An 18,116-nucleotide genomic window follows, 5' to 3' on the forward strand; every position below is an offset into this window, starting at 1 on the left:
TGACGATATAATGCTATTAATTTCTCGCATTCGAGACGCAGCGGCGAGCATCGCCAGTTAATAGTGACGCACGACATCAAAGAGTTAGGAAATGTCAAATAATATTTTTATGTCGTACGGGGAGGGCGATGAACTCTTAAAGTACTGAAGAGTTGATTCCGTTTGTACCTAGATACACACCAATGGAAATCTCAATTATAATGATATGCTGGAAAAACCTTTGTGCTGATAAGATTTAACACGAATAAAATTCAGGGATATAGGCTGACCTAATTGGAAATACCTGTGCCTAATTTTAAACTTCAATGTTCTCATAATAATAAGTAAAGGAAACATAAAATCAAAGCTCCCATATAACTGTCAGTGGTCAGCAATAAAGTCTCTTCATACGTCGCCAGACGCCCTTTCCTTTCAACTGGCCACAAAATTATCTACCAATATTGTGCAACGACTGTCTTTGAGCTCAGAATATATCTGAACCCTGAAATTTAAATAGAAACGTCGAATACACCTGTAGATGCTCTGCACCTAAAAATTTGATTGGGTAGGTTTAACTCGTTGTAACTAACAAAATCGCTTTGTAACTAAATCTACTATTTCTTGCTCTCAATTAGAACTGAAGATTTAAATTTTAAGACACATGCACTGAAATAGAAATCAGGACACCAGGTTTCACTGTTTACAACTGCGATAAATTAATTTAATAAAACCCCTTCATTATAATATTTTTGAAAGAGTTCTTAAATACTTATGCCCATTTTCACCAACAAATACCTAAATTAAGGGATCCCCTAAGAGCATTTACGGAACACTTAATAAGAATTTCGTTTTCACCAAAGTTTAGGTATCCCTTATCCATAGTTATTTATGACAAAATTGGGAGAGCCCTTATTCTAAGTGGCACTTAGATTAAGAGATTGTTGGTGAAAACGGGCATTATTATGCCTGTTCAGTGTTTGTGTTGTAACGGGATATAATGCTTTTATAATGAGCAAAGCCTTTTTTTATTTTGTAGGCATAGGATTAGATGGAGGAATGTTTATCTCCCAAAGATTATATAGAAGTAGATAAATACTAGGAAAGCTGGGAAAATTAATAATAGGTAGGTGTCCACTAATGACAAACAACGCAGTTAATTACTGTCGGTAGGTACACACACCCGTGAGGGTATTTACCCCAAAACTTGCTTTGGCGGAATCGCGATTTGGATTTGAGGATTTTCTAATTTACGCAATTACCAATGTAATGTACCAGTATTAATTAGATAAAATTATATACGGCTGCGTATTTTCATATGTGCGGTAATTTGACATATCTGGCGTTGCATTTATCATTTTGGTGTATATGCAGTGGTGACCGTAACCTCAGTGACGATGCGTGATGGCAGCTCGCCACCTGCAGCTTAGTGGTGCGCCGCAGTTTACCTGCCGTACTATCGTAATGTAACATTAGATTTATTCGCTCTATTTTGGGTGCCTACATCACTGGCCACCTTTCCAACGTCAGAGAGCACGTGTCATCGTCCTCTGCTCGACGCACTGTCGCCTATTAACTATTGTCTATCGTGGCTTAATAGTCTACCATTTACAAGTTCATGTACTACGTACACAGTGATATATTGTCATAAAGCCAAAACAACACGATTCTTTCAACGCATGTAGAGGCGCGCTATTTTTCTACAGCGTATTTTTATTCTCTAAACGGATGCGTCATATGAATGTGTTTTCATCGATTCCTTTATTTAGCACACTGTACTGACAGTAGATGTCTGCATAGGTTTCCTGGATCTAAGATATATTTTGGCTAGCTCACCTGGACCGCTTATTTAAGGATAACATTTTCGTGGAAATAATTTTGTAAATCTGTAACGGTCGAATTGATTTACGGCTCTACCAAATACACGTTTATTAGCAAGAGTAATCCGCGCGTTACGTGAGCCAGAACGCAACGTCTTCCTGGTTTCGCAGCGGTTGGCCCAATTGCCTTTGAGAATCGGCCAAGAATACGAAGAAAGCATGATATATATGAATTATAAAATGAAAACTTCTGTCGTACGAGTGTCGCGTTCGCTTCCTGAGGCATTATATCAACACATGATTTTACTTTGTTTTTGTCAAATCATGTGGGTTATTTGTGGACTCACAAATTAAACATCTTTAAATAATCATGATAACGTAATGTCTTGTTATATAATAACAAGCATGATCGAAGTGAGAATGATTCGATCGTATGTATGTCTGCCTAGCCGTCTGTATGACTTTTCAAAGACGAATCTTTCTCACAGTTCGTTTTCGTGGCATCCGTTAACGATTTGCGTTTCTTTAAATAGCACTGGTATCAATAACGTTTGTCTCTGTACTGACGTCTATTTGTGTGGCTACACGATGAACTGGAGAACTGTAAGCCAACGGACACTTTAAAAGTGAACTTATCTAACTAGTGATACAAGGTTAACAACTGCACTTAGTTATTTCCAACTATGATGTACTAAGGGATATGTAGGTAGATTGTTCTTAGATCCACAGACTCCTTAGAACCTGAATTGACGAGAATCTTTATATTTCCAGGTATTATTAGCTGAACTTCGCGACACGGAGTACTACTACGCCGTGAAGTGTTTGAAAAAAGATGTGGTTCTAGAAGACGATGACGTGGAGTGCACTTTGATCGAGAGGAAAGTTCTCGCACTTGGCACAAACCATCCCTACCTCTGCCATTTGTTCGCCACTTTCCAGACGGATGTAAGTAAACTGAACATTCTACACAATATTTCATGATCCGTGGTGACATTTGAAATCACAACTCCTACAATTTTTTGCGGAATTCATTCAAGCGCGGATCCAGCCCTCAAAAAAGGTTGTGGTCACAGCTACTAGAAAATCGAAACTAGAAGCGGCTACTAGAAAAGTAAAAGTCGGAGCATGAACATGCTCATTAAAAATTATGCAAGTCGTTTATGAACTTTTGAATGAAATTATTTCCTTTTTTCTGAGCATCAGGACTTTGGCATTAGGAACGAAAATAAACTTAGGAGGAAGTTGGACCCGATAAAAAAAAATAGTTTCGATCCAAACCTATTTCAATCAATAACTTCTAGTAGCCAGTAAGCCAATATAGGGAGGGTTTGACGCTTTTGGTGCACTTCTCAACTACCAGTGGCGGCATAGCATCGAGTGGCACCCCGGGCTACTACCTATTGAGCACCCCAAAAAAAAACGACAAAATAAAATTACGAACCAATCTAATAATGCTAAAAAAAACGTTTTTTTTTTTAATATATCTAAACTCATATTAAGCTCACTATCAGTTCCGTCTCTAGCTTATGTACCGGGTGCAATCATTACTAAAGCACCCCTATGTATGGAAAGATTGTGAGTAGTTTTGTTTTTTGCGTGAGCGTAGCAAGCCGGAACATTTTTTAGATTTCGTCGTAGTTACCAAGTTATAAAACCAAAAGCAAAGACGTGGTATAAAACCGTATAAATTTGCGCGAGCGTAGCGAGCGCAAAATTTTGGAGTCTTGGGACACGAAATCACAGAAACAAGTAAAAAAAAAGCCACTGCTAAGTGAAAAAACCGAGAGCGTAGCGAGCGCGAGATTTTTTGAGTTTTGGTACTGTTTTGTACAAAAAAATTGAAAATAGTGGCTATTGTAAATAATAACAATTTTATTGTAATAGACAGCTGTGTTGCTGGGAAGTTTGTTTTGTTCTTCACCGCTTCTTGTCCAGAAAGTCCTGAAAGAGGGCGTTATGGGGGTGCTATCCTTTTCTACTTTCAATTGTAACTTAAACTAATCTAACGTTTTCGACATTGGACTTAAACCACCGCAAAGTGAAAAAGCCGCGAGCGTAGCGAGCGCGAATTTTTTTGAGTTTTGGGACACAAAAGTACCTCAAAAACTAAAGCTGTAAGAAAAAAAATATGGTGATCTCGAATTAGTAAACATCATCCTCCGAGCCTTTTCCCAATCATGTTGGGGTCGGCTTCCAGTCTAACCGGATTCAGCTGAGTACCAGTGCTTTACAAGAAGCGACTGCCTATCTGACCTCCTCAACCCAGTTACCCGGGCAAACCCGATACCCATTGGTTAGACTGGTGTCAGACTTACAGGCTTCTGACTACCCGTAACGACTGCCAAGGATGTTCAATGACAGCCGGGACCTACAGTTTAACGTGCCATCCGAAACACAGTCAATGGTGTCTAAGATATACTTAGAAAGTACATACAAACTTATAAAAGTTGCATTGGTACTTGCCTGACCTGGGATCGAACCCGCGCCCTCATAATTGAGAGGTTGGTCCTTTACCCACTAGACCACCACGACTCTCGAATTAGTAAACAACAGTCATAAAATTAAATGCAACAAAAAAAGTATTATTTTGTTCCCTAGTGTTATCATCAGCCTATCGATTTAAAAAAACCGTAAAAGTGTGATGTTACAAGTCTAGGTAATAAGGTTGTGGGCATGCCCATCGTGCCCACAACGGTGGATCCGCCCTTGAATTCATTAATCGCGCGTTCATATTTTTCATCGAATAAATTCTGAAGATATATATAGCGTCTACACTTTGTAAATATTTAATAGTGAGCTAATAGTATTTGGCACACAACATGGGATCAAATAGCTGTAGGACAGCAGTTAACATTTCCGACGGAAATTATGAAACTTCATACACAGACCACCCAGCCAAGAGGTAGTAAAATGACCACCTCTATGGGAACCTGGCGAGAAGGGTTTTCAAGAGCGTCGAAGTCCGTAGGTACATGAAAATAGTCCAATAATCTATTCATCCAACAGAAAATTAATTACTTTAAAACAACAACGCAAAAGATAGTCCCCAAAACTCCCGGTCTCTAGCACATAACCTACATATGTGTGCTTGCTGAGAACAGAAGAAAAGCAAGAATGTCGAGAAAACATTGTATACCTAATAACATTCTTAACTTTTCTCATTTAGTCTCATCTATTCTTCGTGATGGAGTACCTGAATGGCGGTGACCTGATGTTCCACATTCAACAAAGCGGTCGCTTCCCGGAGGCACGCGCGCGGTTCTACGCTGCCGAAATTGTATCAGGACTCAAATTCCTGCACAAGAGAGGCATTGTTTACAGGTAAAATATAAAAATAAGATCTAGAACTTTTTTTCACTTACTCTTTAAACAACTATTCTTTATCACTAATCCTATATTCCTTTTTTGCAGGGACTTAAAACTGGACAATATCCTTCTAGACTTTGAAGGTCATGTCCGCATCGCCGATTTCGGCATGTGCAAGCTTCAGATATACTTGGACAAGACCGCAGACACTTTCTGCGGCACTCCGGATTACATGGCGCCGGAGGTCAGTACAACATACCCACAACTTGGTTATATCTATATGTAGCCATAGTATGATCATCCATCTAGCAGTTCCGCATACTTTGTCATTCCAATATAGTAAATCTCTTTTAAATTAAACAGATCTGTCTCCATAGATCTTGTCATAATTAATGATTATTGAATCATCCATACACCTGCCAATCTCGTGGTTGGCAGCTGTGTTGATGATTGTTTAATTGAGCGCTCGGTCAAAGGTTGATGCCTTATATTTTCTGGTCCCCTATTCTTAGGTAGCTTACTTTGTCGTTACTACATCCATACCTTATTGGATCACCTTGTAATCAACTCGTGAATGGGGAAAACTGTCAGTGCGGCTGTGATGTGCATTTTCGTGTTATGACACATCTTGACTTTGTCCAATTTGCAGCCAAATATCTGTCAACACTATGCACAACAACAACAGGTTAGCGTATCGACGCTTGTGTCACGTGTGTGTTATGTTGCGGGGAGGTCACACAGCATTCCTTCTTTGGTGCAAAAAAACAAATAGCTAATTAATGATATTTTGAAACAGGAGAACATATGTTTTAGGTCATTGTCCTATAATGTTTTCCCTTTCTTCATTGCAGATAATCAAAGGCTTAAAATACAACCAGACGGTGGACTGGTGGTCTTTCGGCGTGTTACTATACGAGATGCTGATCGGTCAGAGTCCGTTCAGCGGCTGCGACGAGGACGAGCTGTTCTGGTCCATCTGCAACGAGATGCCGTCCTACCCGCGCTTCCTCTCGCATGAGGCGCTCACCATATTGACTAGGGTAAGTTTACTGGTAGTGGTAGTGTCCACTACATAAGCTTAACCCAATTTCAACATCCTTTCTCTCCACACTGTTTTTGAACCGGTCAAAATTGTCTAACCTACTTTTGCATCCGCTATTTTATTTCTGTAGAGTTTTCGAGGGTTATTTATTTTTCCATGTTTGTCTTTCTTCAGTTATTGGACAAGGACGCGCGGACCAGGCTGGGCGGCACCGAGTGCATGCATGGAGACATCAGGGACCAGGACTTCTTCCACCAAATCCACTGGGACCGGCTCGAGAGGCGGGAACTGGAGACTCCTTTCAGACCACGTGTGGTAAGTCTTCATTTCAGCATCCTGATATAGATACAGGCTTGGTCTCCTAAAGAGAAGAAAATCTGGCTTTGAGCTCACTTGGCATAGCTTGGGTTAATTCCTCGAGAAGATTATGTTAAGAGTTCAATTTTAACCTTGTATTGTTTTCCACAGAGACATCCAATGGATACCCAATACTTCGACAAAGCGTTCACGGGCGAGCGACCCCGTCTAACAGCAGTAGAACCTCACGTTCTACGCTCTATGGACCAAGAGCCCTTCAGGGGCTTCTCTTACACCAACCCCAACACGACGGACCGCTAAACTCAACTCTATTACATAGAGAGATGGTTGAAATTCCCTTGTTACATTTAGCAGGCGCAGGCGCGTTTTCGAGAACGTTCGATGCTTGATCGTCGTGTGAGTCCCGCTGGACGGTAGTTTTTGACAGGCAAGTTTTAGTAGTCGTAACGAATAAGTACTTAGAACCCATGAGTGGGAAATAGAATGCTCTGAATAGATGATGCACAGATGCTTCTGTTTCACAGCAATGCATGGGTCGAGTACTTGAGCTGCCTTATAAGTGTTGTATTAAACGAATCGGTACCCACATGTAGGGGTATCCGTAAAACCAGTTGAAATGCATATCAAATAATAAAATATGTTATTGTGTCTGGTACACGAATTGTATTATTAAATGAAATAGATGTTAGGTAAGGGCTGTAGCACACACGTTGTATAACAAAATAAAGGAATTGTTTGAATTAAATATAATTTTTCATGTATTATCTAGCGTTATAATAATTCAACAGCATGTGTGTAACATAGTTATATGAATAGAAAACAAAAAAAATATTTTATATGTTCACTTTATTTATTTGATTATTTTTATTATTGATTTCAAATTACACAAATTCTACTTTAATAAATCAGTACTTAATCATGAAATGTAAATATAATGTTACAGTATTTAAAAAGTTCTTTGTTTAACCAGTTTTATTTATATTCTACTACAGATATTGTGTTAAATATTTAATTAATATTATGTAACTGTTGCAGGCTACCAATTGTGCAATATTTCAGTGAACTACGTAGTTTTATTTTCTTTATAATTACATGTATTGTCCTTGATATTATGAGTCAATTATACCAAAGATAGTTTGTTCGGATTGTACATTGTTTGTTGGATAATAAATTTCAAATTACAAAGAGTGTTTGATTAATTATTAAACTTATTTCAGACCAATCTATTATTCATGCATGATAAAAGTATTAAGTATGTTAAAAATCCATCAAATAGCTTAAGTATATTTATTTACTATTTATTTTAGAATAAATAACTTAGGTATCACATGCCTCTTTTATGGGCTACTAAAAAGTTACGTAGGTAAACCTTAATTAAAATGTTTACACAATTTAAGTTAAAATGTTGACAAGTTTTTTACATAAATCTAAAATAGATATTTTTTTATTTAAATTATTCATAATACTGTTTAACTGTATTAGGATAGGTGATTAATAACTGTATAACTTTGTCTTCCACGGCCACAAACAAATGATGTGACATTTTATCTTCGTATACCTCGAGCCCTAATATGGCGGTGTCAGTAACACTCCGGTCAAAGTCTCGAATTTGCAACAACCTTTGGGGCTTATTTTGATTATTTTTCAGGTCCTTTAGTAAACATATTGCAACCTGGAACAATTATTTCGATTTTAATTTTGTTTTGATTTTTATAAGTATTTCATCGCTAACATGCTTAGTCCCGTTTTATTTAAAGAATTTATTTTTACCGAGTTTTAATAGCAAAGTCTATTAAGACGACAGAGGTAGATCTAAACTAAAGTGTGACCTTTGCGTAAAATAAAAAATATGACTTTGCTGAAGAGCTTGACTCAAACATTTTAAAATGAGTGAATAAATTCAAACCTCTATCTACTAAAATATGCTTGCAAAATAATATTTAATAGTAATTATTTTGTACTCACCGCCCCATCCTTGTATCCGATTAACAGAACTTCTCCGTGTTCAGTAGCGCACGTCATGTCGGCACACAGCACGGTCGTGCGCTTCAAATGTGTGTCGTGGTACGCTTCTATCCGATGGTTACCACCAACCACTGAAAACGATACAAATCTCTCGTCTTATAAAAGACTAGCCGTTTTCCCGCGGTTTCACCCGCGTCCCGTGGAAACTACTGCCCGTACCGGGATAAAATATAGGCAATGGCACTCAGGAACATTGTAGCTATCTATCAGTGACAGAATTTTGAAAATCCGACCAGTTCCAAAGATTATGGCATAGTTATGACTTCTCCGCTCGTCATTTTGTGCTCTGTTTTTCCTTTTCGGCATTAACTTTATTACTTTTTGTATTAAGTAAATTACGGCTTACCTGACACAACAATCTCCGACAGACTAAACAACACGCAATGTTTAGCATTGTTTGGCCAAAGTTGAGTACGGAAGTTTTGTGCTTTGTCAAACTTCTTTGAATTCGGATCTTCACAGAGTATCAAACCGCTCTTAGTTACCATGGAAATCGTCTTGTTAGACACATGCATAGCACATATTGTGTCGTATGAACTGCCATAGTAACGACCCTTGAGTCTAACTTGCCATGCTTCCTTGTGCCATATGAGCGCCCATACTATGTACTTGTTTGTGATAATATAGCAAATATTGTCTTCCAATCTGCGAGTAAACAGTTTTTATTATGAAAATAGTTTACATTTATGTTAGGTAACTTTGCCCCTTTGCATCTGATTTCAGAGCGGCAGAATTATTTGACATAAGCTACATGAAATAAAAAAGCGACATCGTAAAAAATCCAAACTCACTTGAAGAGTAAAATACCATTCATGATGTACATAAAACTCTCATTGAAGCTGGTGTCATCTGGGTTACTTTTCCCATACAACCTTAGATCAGCTTCATTCCCTTCAAATTGCTCCAAAATAACAGCCATATATTCATTCTCATAATAATCAGCAAGGTTTACTAAAATGATTAATAATGAAAGGTAAAAAAAAATATTTACAAAAAACACATCCACATAACAGTTCTCACCGAACTTTTTGACAGCTTGGTATGGTACGTGAGTGGCTAAGCAGAAACAATTTTATGTATTAGCAGGCAGTGTAAGAATGTATGAGACACACAAGCTTGATTTCAGGCGTCAAGTTTGGTGAAAGCTGTAATAAGTACATTGACATACCTACTTGAGGAGTCATTATATGTCCGCAATTCCTTCTCTTTAATGTCAAAGTAGTTTATGTCGTTATCCATTAACAAAATGAGGTTGTCTGAAAAAATACACATTCAAAATTAAACTATTGTACATATTTTAAATAGCTAATGATTTACTAATATATTTTGACGTTACCTTTATACACACGCATCTTTATAAAGTCTTCTGAATCGTACGTATAATAAACTTCTATCTGAGCGATGCTGACTGAATTCCACAGTTTTGAATTTATTAGGATCCCTTTGTAATTCAGTTTGGACTTTCTTAGGAACGTGGAACCTTTGTTGACCATTTCTTCTAGAACAATCTTCTCCCATAGTTTGTGACACTGAAATTAAGGAATACTTACAGATGTATTTAAATGCCTTTCTATATTATTTTTTATTTTACTATCTTCAGTGTTGGAATTTAGTTTTGTACCGTTCTTCATACTCCTACTCCAATTCGGTTCAACCAATTTGGATTCCAGTTGGAGACTTTTAATAGGCTACTTTTAAGCATGTAAGGAGAATTTAATATATTTTTATTTACCTGGATATAATCCATAACAATATCCTTCCATCTTTTGCTTACCGCCATACAAGCCAGCAAATCTTTGCTATTCAAGTTTTTGAATATAATACACAGAAGTTCAGGAGGACACAATTCCCAGCTGAGTGGTGAATATTTTGCAGGGTCAGAAGCTCTTACAGAGGTATCAGACATTTTTACTTGATTTTATGGCTTTCCTGGAGGCTGCAGCAAACACTGCAAGCACTATCAATTATTACATTTCGTGTAAGTTACTTGGTAAGCATAAAAGCACTTTTGGAGTTTTCTGAGTTTCACACCTTTATTTACAACTTTGCAAGACAATAACACGATCAATCAATAACATGTGAAATGACACTTCAAGTATTAGCTTTTTTTTCGAGTAGCTCCCCGTTAAATCGACTAAAATTGTTTTTTATTCTGTGGAATGAAGAATTAGTGAATCTTTCATTCAACAGATTTTGAGCTTTTCAGTATAGCATGCTCTGTGCTTCGACCATGCTTCGACACCCGATCTGTGTGCTTGTCCTCTTGTCACAATAGAATTTGAGGTTATGTTGTGTTTATTCGGCTATTTTTGTTTGAATCAACTATTGTAATTTTTATTTTGTGCAAGTTCTACTGTAATTGAAAGACTTAAAAACTAATAACATGGTGAGTTTATTAAGTTCTTTGCATTTCATTGATAAAATATTTCGAGATTATGTCAAACCTGTTCATCACCTATAAAATAACAATTGGGCGAATAAGGCTTAATATGTTTCTGCCTGACTTTTCACTATACACTTCCTTGGTTTTCATAAAACCTATCTCTATAATCTATAAGATTCATACCTTGTAAAATTATATATTTCTGTTTCCGTTCTTGTCAAAAATTGTTATTGATCAGCAATGCTATTAATATTTTGTTTCCTTTCCAGGCGCGCAATGCAGAAAAGGCAATGTAAGTAGTTTAACTTGAAATTTACCATATCTTTACATTTGAAGTATTAAGATGAGTTAATTTTGTCACAAAAGTGCTTACTATTCCATTAAATAATCTTTTAGTCTACTTCCCCAATAGGATTAGGTTGAATTAGTATGCTTGTATACTTTTCAGGACAACACTGGCGCGATGGCGTGCAGCACAAGTACAAGAGGCAGGTGGACAGCGTGAGCGGAGACCATACCTAGCTTCCGAGTGTACAGATCTACCACAAGCTGAAAAATGGAGACTACAGATTGTCAGAGAAATTGCAAAAAAAGTTGCACAAATACAGAATGGTAAGTGTCAAATACAGTAGAACGCAGACTAATCAGTATATCAACGAATACAGGAGTACAAATTAATTGGGACTGGGGATGATTCGGATAGTTGAACATAGACTGGTATTAAGGACAACAAACTGTTACACGTAGAATAAATTTTCGTAAAGTTTAACAAATCCTGTTCTACGATAAAGTTTTCTTAAACATCTGGCTCAGAGCAAGTCTCCATCAGGCTTTAACAAAAATACATAGTATAAAAATTCGCAACAATAATAGCTTAAGGCTGATTCGGAAAATTGCCGATTTGGTTAATCATTCTGTAATTGCAAATATTTAACAGAAAATAATACAATACAATAATGGATCCCTTCGACAAATGAAACAATATGTTACAGATAGGCATTGCTTAAATATATTTCTGTGGACTATAACTGGCCACCACACATAACACTACTGTATATTAGACAGTTTAAAATCTATATCAAGAGGGCTATGGGGACCCAAAGCAGGCATCAATTATTTAAAATGTGAAATTTTTGTTACAACAAAAAATATTTTTTAATATTTAGTATTTGAATCCAGTAAGAATGGAAGAAAGTGATACAACTTCTGTTAATAATCCAACAATTGACATCAGAGCTTCTGCTCAAGATGCAAATAATCTTGAAATTGACATCAGGTCTGCTCTAGATTCCAATAATCCAACAGTTGACATTATAACTTCTGTTAATAGTCCCAGGCGTAATGCATCTCCCCCCTCGCAATCCGCACCTATTCCGACGCCTCCCCCTAGTCCTAAACATCCTACTTTATCTGACGCCTTATCGCTATCCCAACACAAATCTTCTAAAGAACAAAGTGTCAAATCTGGCCAACATGGAAGTGTCAAATCTGGTCAAATTGGCAGTATCAAATCTGGTCAAGTTGGCAGTATCAAATCTGGCCAATATGGAAACAAAGTGCTGAATGCAATAAAGGAGAACCTCCTACCTCAAGATAAATCTACATCTGAAAAAGTAGAAGAACTGAAAGATACTGTCAAAAATCTAGCTTCGGATATTGTTGGGTCGAACTCTAACCATTTAACAACCAATATAGATAAGATAGCCACAATGAGCAAAGTGCTCACCAATGAGGCAAATGCTCTGAGAAAATCCATAAAGTATTTGTCTGAAGACATCGCGCGTACTAAACAGCAGCTATGTGCCTGCAATAATAATGAAGACGTGAACTTTCCCTATCACTTGTTTCTCATTGAAATTGTTATAAACAAGATACATATGAAATGTGAATGTTTCGACTTCAATGTCAACAACTTGGTTATTTCGGCCTTATTTTTGGGAAAATCACCAATTATTTTATACGATTCTTCTTTTGGTGAAATTGATAATTACTGCAAACTGAATGTCGGAAAGTCCACTTTATTCGCCATGACGTATGATAAAATTTGTAGTATTAAGGAGTTTGAAATTGTATTACTACTGACAAAACAGCCTCCATGTTCTACGTGTGTGACGAAAATTGCTGAAACGCATATGGACTTCACCTCTGAATTTATGCAATTGAGAGAAGAACTTTGTAAAAAATGGGCGCAAGAACAGCCAACGGACAATATACTGTGCACCACGTCAACACCACTTACCAAGAATATGTATTATTTGTCATGCTGTGATGGCGACAATAGAGATTCAATAGGTGTTATTGAGGTGTCCGTTCGAATGTCGTTTTTGGGTAAAGAGATTAATACCGCATTTCGTGCTACGCCTAAAGTACAAGGTTGTTCCCAATTAATAAAAGACGATCACGGGATGACAATGTACTCGAGCCACAAGGTCGAGATGGACGACCAAGGCAAAATACTTCTAGACGAAGGAGTCATGGCTAAAAGTCGCTCTCTGTGTCCATCGGACTATCACAGAAGATCGATCAGCCCGCAGTCGCAAGCATCGAGCACATTGTCTAGGAGATCTTACGAACCCTATCCTGTGCCTTATCGTGATACTGGTAAGTTGTTTCCTTAAGTACACCACTTTTGTTGAGTTACTTTGGGTACGATACATATGTAATCACTATAATTTTCTAGGTCGAGGTCCAAAATATGACGAAATATATACCAAAATGAATGTCAACGAGTTGAGAATCAAAGTTCCGAAGAGCAGTAAAGTAGAGAGAATGGGCAGATATGATAAGATTCAAGAGCTGTGTTCGTGTGAAAGTACCCCCAACAACAGTGGAGAACAGATACAGTTTGAACTTCCAAAAGATGCTACATACCCTGAGAAAACATATACATCAAACTTGAAATATACATTGAAAAGCCTTGAAAGACCACCTGAGAGGAAGGACAAGAAGATTATAAACGTGACACCTACAAGTTGTCCTGCCCCCGTCAATATGGAGAAAGTGCTCCACCCGCTCAAAGATGTATTCATTCTAAAAATTGGCAAGAAATTGGAAACTCAGGATAAAAAGACTGACCTTGAAATAGAGTTAGTTACTCCTAAAGCTCCGTGTGACAAACTAGTAGATATCAGCAATACCAGCCAGCAGTGTGGTGGTGACGATGTAAAATCTGATTTGATAAAACAGAAGGGTAAAAACAAGAAAGGGAAAGGTGGAAAGGGAAAAGGGAAGGGTAAAGCAGGCAAGAAAGGCAAAAAAGGAAAGAAGAAATAAGATTTATATCCAGAAACCAAAAATAGTTTTCAATTTATTTGTTTCTCATTTGCAAAGTTATCAAAATATCTTGTAAATTCTTAATATTATACAAACATTTAAACCTTGTTCTTATTTTATTAGCGTTATCGTTCTCTTCTTAGTTTGTCAATAAACTTAACTACTAATAAATCACATGGAAACAATTATCTGATTGATGTGGGCAAGACAGATTTCGCGAGGCCCTGTTCTATGGCGACCTGAAGACGGATTCTTTAAAACAATAAAAACAAACAAAACAATTAACACTGCCAAGTTTTTATTCATAAAAATACAAATTAGATTAAAGTGGCTGGAAGAAGCTAGTATTGAATAACACAATTATCTATACGTTTCTATTTAGTGCCGGTTTTAACTCTACCAGCGCCCTGGGCGAGATTTCTACGGCGCCCTCCAACTGCAATTCAAACCCATAGAAAAAACAGAGAGACATGCAGTTACCGATTGCGCGAGCGAAGCGAGCTTGGTTTTTTTTTATAGTTAACAAGTCAAAGCAAAAATTACGTAAAATGTAGCCCAATCGTACATAAGTTATTGCTGGTTGGTGAACGCAAATCAAAAGAAACCGTGACTAGATCTACAGTCAGCTGTATTTCTTCTAAGCTCCAACTTTTTATTAAATTGAGAACTCTAAGGCCTCATTTACGGAGACGCGGGGCGTCTCGCGTCGCGTGTGGCGTGGCGTCTCGCGGCGCGTCGGACGTTTTTTTCTGTTTACGGTGGGGCGGCGCGTGAAGCGGCACGCATCATCGCACTCGTAAACACAAACTTATAGCAATATACGCTCATGTTCATAGAGAAGCGAGACGGGAAGCGTGGCGGTGCCCGCCGCGGCGCTCGCGGCGAATCCTTTATTAGCGTGTAGCGAAGCACGCGTCGGGTATCGCGGCGGCGCACGCTCGCCTCGATCAAATCGACTAGTTTCATGTTGGCGAGAGATGGGAGGTTTCATATTATAATTGCCGCTGCGTGCGCCGCCGCGTGGGACGCGTCGGTGCCATCCGCGAGCTCGGCCGCAAAAAACGCCCTAATTCAAACAAACGTGTCTAAAATCGCTTCTCCGTAAACGCACTCGTACAACGCCATATATTTGAATTCAGTGCGGGCCGCGCCGCTCAACGCAACGCGCGACGCCCCGCGTCTCCGTAAATGAGGCCTAAGGCCCGGTTGTTCGTACGTCACGGTAAAGTTAAAATTTGACCGATGTCAATTTTGACCACGGTAAATTTGACGTTTCTATTAAGAAATTTTAACGTTTGTTAAACTAACTGGTACTTCAACAACGCTTTTTGAATTTAAACTCTGTTAATTTTACTGTAACTAGAATTTAACCCTAACCTTGACGTAACTGAGCTTCGAACAACCGGGCCTAAAAGTAAACGTAGAATAAATTAGAAATAGAGAAGAAACCGCGAGCGAAGTGAGCGCTTTTTTTTTCTTTGACGTCTGCAGCAAATTTGCTTGTCTATTTAACATTTTACATGGTTAAACTTCCATATAACGCAAGCAATCCCATGTTTATTATTATGTTTACAGGCTAGGAATTGACTTGGTTGTTGGTTTTAAAGATTGTTAGTAAAGAAAGTAAACAAATAAAACCAGGGATACCCCGCACTCTGGTCGGTGGCAAATGTTGCCAGACTAAGAAAACATGTTTCATAACAATATTGATTTATATGTTTTATTTTATTTTGTTCTCGCTTTAAAATTTTTTGAAGCGCGAGGCCCCTTGTACCGCGAGGCCGTAGGCGGTGGCCCACGTCGCCCACGCCTAACGCCGCCCCTGTCTGAGGGTTTCGTGCACTTGTCTAGTAGATGAAGTTGCAACATGACTATAGTTCGGCCATTCAGAGAATGCGTTCCTGACACGTCGCGATTGAACTGACGACGTAACTTTGCAATGGCGTTGCAGTTACGATAAAAATATTTTTGCTGGTTGTTTACCGTTTTAACAATTGAGGAGCATTAAAACAACATTATTATATCAATAATCAATGAATGTTATAATTCAGTCAGTTCAATCGCGACGTGTCAGGAACGCATTCTCTGAATGGCCGAACTATAGAAGTCAGACGTCAGACGAGTATATCCTATACGGAGGTCACATCTTTTTACTAGGGTTGGACCACATCTGGCAGCACGGAATCGCATTTGTTCCGCCTGTGCTACCACGTGCTGCAGTATGCTGCCGCTGCAAACGCATGCGGCAGCATACTGCGAACTGATGATACTGATTCTGTGAACTGGTGAAAGGATGCGTTAGTATGCTATCGCGCGCTTCAGCGTTCCGGAGGCTCCCTGCCGACCATTGCATTTTGTCCCTGATGCTGATCGCCTCGAGGATTCAGCCGCGTGCTATCGCATTATGCTTTCTGTCTCGGTCTAGCAAATGGCAGTTCTAAGCGCCAGAAAGAGAAAGGGCGACGGAAAAAGGCGATTCCGTGCTGCCAGATGTGGTCCAATCCTAAGTCATTTATGTGTTGCTCTCTAACCAATCTCGAAACTATGCTCTAACCTTTTTTTCTACCAGCCGGTCTTGGCGAGTTTCGGATACGAGACTTGAACGACGAGATCAACAAACTGATGCGGGAGAAGCGTCATTGGGAGGTCCAGATAAAGTCGCTGGGAGGGCCGGACCACGCTCGCGTTGGGCCTAAGATGCTCGACCAGGACGGCAAAGAGGTCCCAGGGAACCGGGGGTATAAGTACTTCGGAGCTGCTAAAGATTTGCCAGGTAAGTACAATGTTAAAGTATTCAAGTTTAGCTTTATCCATCCTTCTAGAGATCTCCTAACTTTGGACACAGGTCGCAAAAACTTTTTATTGTGAGTTGTTTTGTGTATTGTTGTTTTTAGAGAATTTATGTTTGACAAATTGTAACTTACTCGTCGAACAACAAAAAATTGAAGATCCTATTTTATTCAGGTGTCCGCGAGCTATTTGAACAAGAACCGCCGCCACCTCCGAGGCGAACTCGCGCTGATCTCATGAGAGACGTGGACGCCGACTATTACGGATACAGAGACGATGATGATGGACTGCTCATGCCTCTTGAACAAGAGGCTGAGAAAGAAGGTTCGTTGGTTTATCAAAATAGATGTTCATCATACTTTTGAAAGCTGTTAAAAAAATGTGGAAGATCATGCAGCGAACTCATGTGTGCGTGTGTAAGGTACGAGATCCGATGCTTATAATGATAATTTTACTTTATAGCCATATTGCGGGCTGTTGATGAGTGGAAGAGAAATAAAGAACAGGATAAGGATCAAGATTTACCTGAAGAGGAGAATATTTACCCAGAAGACGTGAGTTACATCTCTTTCGTACGAATATTCTTCATCATTTGTAGAGATGAACATTTTTAGTTTTTTTAGACGATAGTACTATTGCTTATTGTGGATTTTAATAACTTATCTGTCTGTTGATTTGCTTACTAGAGGAAATAACTTGTATGGGGCTGATGATTTAAAATAAGCAATCTACAGATAGCTCATTAAAATCAGCCGCGAATAACCATCCCAATAATAATTAATCATCATCCTCCTGCCCTTACCCAATTTTTATTTGGGATCGGCACAGCATGTTTTCTTCTTCCATACTCTCTGTCTGCCGCCATCTCTCAAGTAACGTTATTTCTAGTCATGTCGACTTTCACACAAACCACCCAATAATAATGATTAATATATGTATGTATTTCCTTAGCCTGATGACAAGCGAATAGAAGAAGACGAGGACGGCGAGCCAGTCCGGCAGTCAGTGACGTCACACGTCGCCGTGCCCTCGCAGAAGGACATAGAGGAAGCCCTGCTCAGACGGAAGAAACAAGAACTCTTGGAGAAGTATGGCTGCATGGATGTCAAGATGGAGACCAGTTGACAGTGATGTTGTGTAAATAATAGCAATAATAAACTAATATACAGTAGACTTTTATTTG

At 38.6% G+C, this 18,116-nt stretch overlaps 4 protein-coding genes across 8 annotated transcripts in view; 3 read left to right on the plus strand and 1 right to left on the minus strand.

Annotated features, from left to right (window-relative positions):
• The window catches only part of LOC124630181 (putative protein kinase C delta type homolog), a 36,406-nt gene extending 28,759 nt beyond the window's left edge, over nt 1-7,647 (plus strand). For all 4 annotated transcript variants that reach the window (XM_047163913.1, XM_047163914.1, XM_047163911.1 and 1 more), the window contains 6 exons: nt 2,568-2,741; nt 4,963-5,117; nt 5,208-5,346; nt 5,954-6,142; nt 6,319-6,459; nt 6,613-7,647. In XM_047163913.1, coding sequence (XP_047019869.1) covers nt 2,568-2,741; nt 4,963-5,117; nt 5,208-5,346; nt 5,954-6,142; nt 6,319-6,459; nt 6,613-6,762 — 948 coding nt within the window. In that variant the 3' untranslated portion in view covers nt 6,763-7,647. The remainder of the gene's footprint in view (nt 1-2,567; nt 2,742-4,962; nt 5,118-5,207; nt 5,347-5,953; nt 6,143-6,318; nt 6,460-6,612) is intronic.
• LOC124630183 lies at nt 7,292-10,621 on the minus strand. Of its 2 annotated transcripts, none has more exons than XM_047163915.1 (8): nt 10,519-10,621; nt 10,220-10,435; nt 9,824-10,016; nt 9,660-9,743; nt 9,279-9,438; nt 8,834-9,132; nt 8,428-8,558; nt 7,292-8,134 (listed from the first exon to the last, which is right to left on the minus strand). In XM_047163915.1, the coding sequence occupies exons 2-8, from the start codon at nt 10,391-10,393 to the stop codon at nt 7,916-7,918; spliced, it is 1,260 nt and encodes a 419-aa protein (XP_047019871.1). In that variant the 5' UTR covers nt 10,394-10,435; nt 10,519-10,621; the 3' UTR covers nt 7,292-7,915. The 2 variants fall into 2 exon arrangements, with proteins under 2 accessions (XP_047019871.1, XP_047019872.1); XM_047163916.1 differs by having other exon boundaries at nt 10,220-10,444; nt 10,519-10,616.
• Nucleotides 10,622-10,735: 114 nt separating this feature from the next.
• On the plus strand, nt 10,736-18,104 carry LOC124630187 (pre-mRNA-splicing factor ISY1 homolog). The gene is made up of 7 exons (XM_047163922.1): nt 10,736-10,873; nt 11,140-11,162; nt 11,319-11,482; nt 16,713-16,916; nt 17,108-17,257; nt 17,396-17,487; nt 17,885-18,104. The coding sequence occupies exons 1-7, from the start codon at nt 10,871-10,873 to the stop codon at nt 18,056-18,058; spliced, it is 810 nt and encodes a 269-aa protein (XP_047019878.1). The 5' UTR covers nt 10,736-10,870; the 3' UTR covers nt 18,059-18,104.
• Nucleotides 11,491-14,250, plus strand: LOC124630186. Its single transcript, XM_047163921.1, has 2 exons — nt 11,491-13,471; nt 13,551-14,250. The coding sequence occupies exons 1-2, from the start codon at nt 12,055-12,057 to the stop codon at nt 14,141-14,143; spliced, it is 2,010 nt and encodes a 669-aa protein (XP_047019877.1). The 5' UTR covers nt 11,491-12,054; the 3' UTR covers nt 14,144-14,250.
• Nucleotides 18,105-18,116: the final 12 nt, after the last annotated feature.

Source organism: Helicoverpa zea, chromosome 5 (genome assembly GCF_022581195.2).
Source record: "Helicoverpa zea isolate HzStark_Cry1AcR chromosome 5, ilHelZeax1.1, whole genome shotgun sequence".
NCBI classification, from domain to species: Eukaryota; Metazoa; Arthropoda; class Insecta; order Lepidoptera; family Noctuidae; genus Helicoverpa; species Helicoverpa zea.

What these genes read in the sequence shown, in the direction of transcription:
- LOC124630183 (XM_047163915.1), bottom strand. Translation starts at nt 10,393, where the DNA reads ATGTCTGATACCTCTGTAAGAGCTTCTGACCCTGCAAAATATTCACCA. An exon ending in GTCGGAGATTGTTGTGTCAG is followed by an intron (nt 8,559 to 8,833) that starts GTAAGCCGTAAT and finishes TATCGTTTTCAG; the next exon opens with TGGTTGGTGGTAACCATCGG. An exon ending in TCGGATACAAGGATGGGGCG is followed by an intron (nt 8,135 to 8,427) that starts GTGAGTACAAAA and finishes TAATTGTTCCAG; the next exon opens with GTTGCAATATGTTTACTAAA.
- LOC124630187 (XM_047163922.1), top strand. An exon ending in CGCAATGCAGAAAAGGCAAT is followed by an intron (nt 11,163 to 11,318) that starts GTAAGTAGTTTA and finishes TATACTTTTCAG; the next exon opens with GACAACACTGGCGCGATGGC. An exon ending in AGTTGCACAAATACAGAATG is followed by an intron (nt 11,483 to 16,712) that starts GTAAGTGTCAAA and finishes TTTTTCTACCAG; the next exon opens with CCGGTCTTGGCGAGTTTCGG.
- LOC124630186 (XM_047163921.1), top strand. Translation starts at nt 12,055, where the DNA reads ATGGAAGAAAGTGATACAACTTCTGTTAATAATCCAACAATTGACATC. An exon ending in TGTGCCTTATCGTGATACTG is followed by an intron (nt 13,472 to 13,550) that starts GTAAGTTGTTTC and finishes ATAATTTTCTAG; the next exon opens with GTCGAGGTCCAAAATATGAC.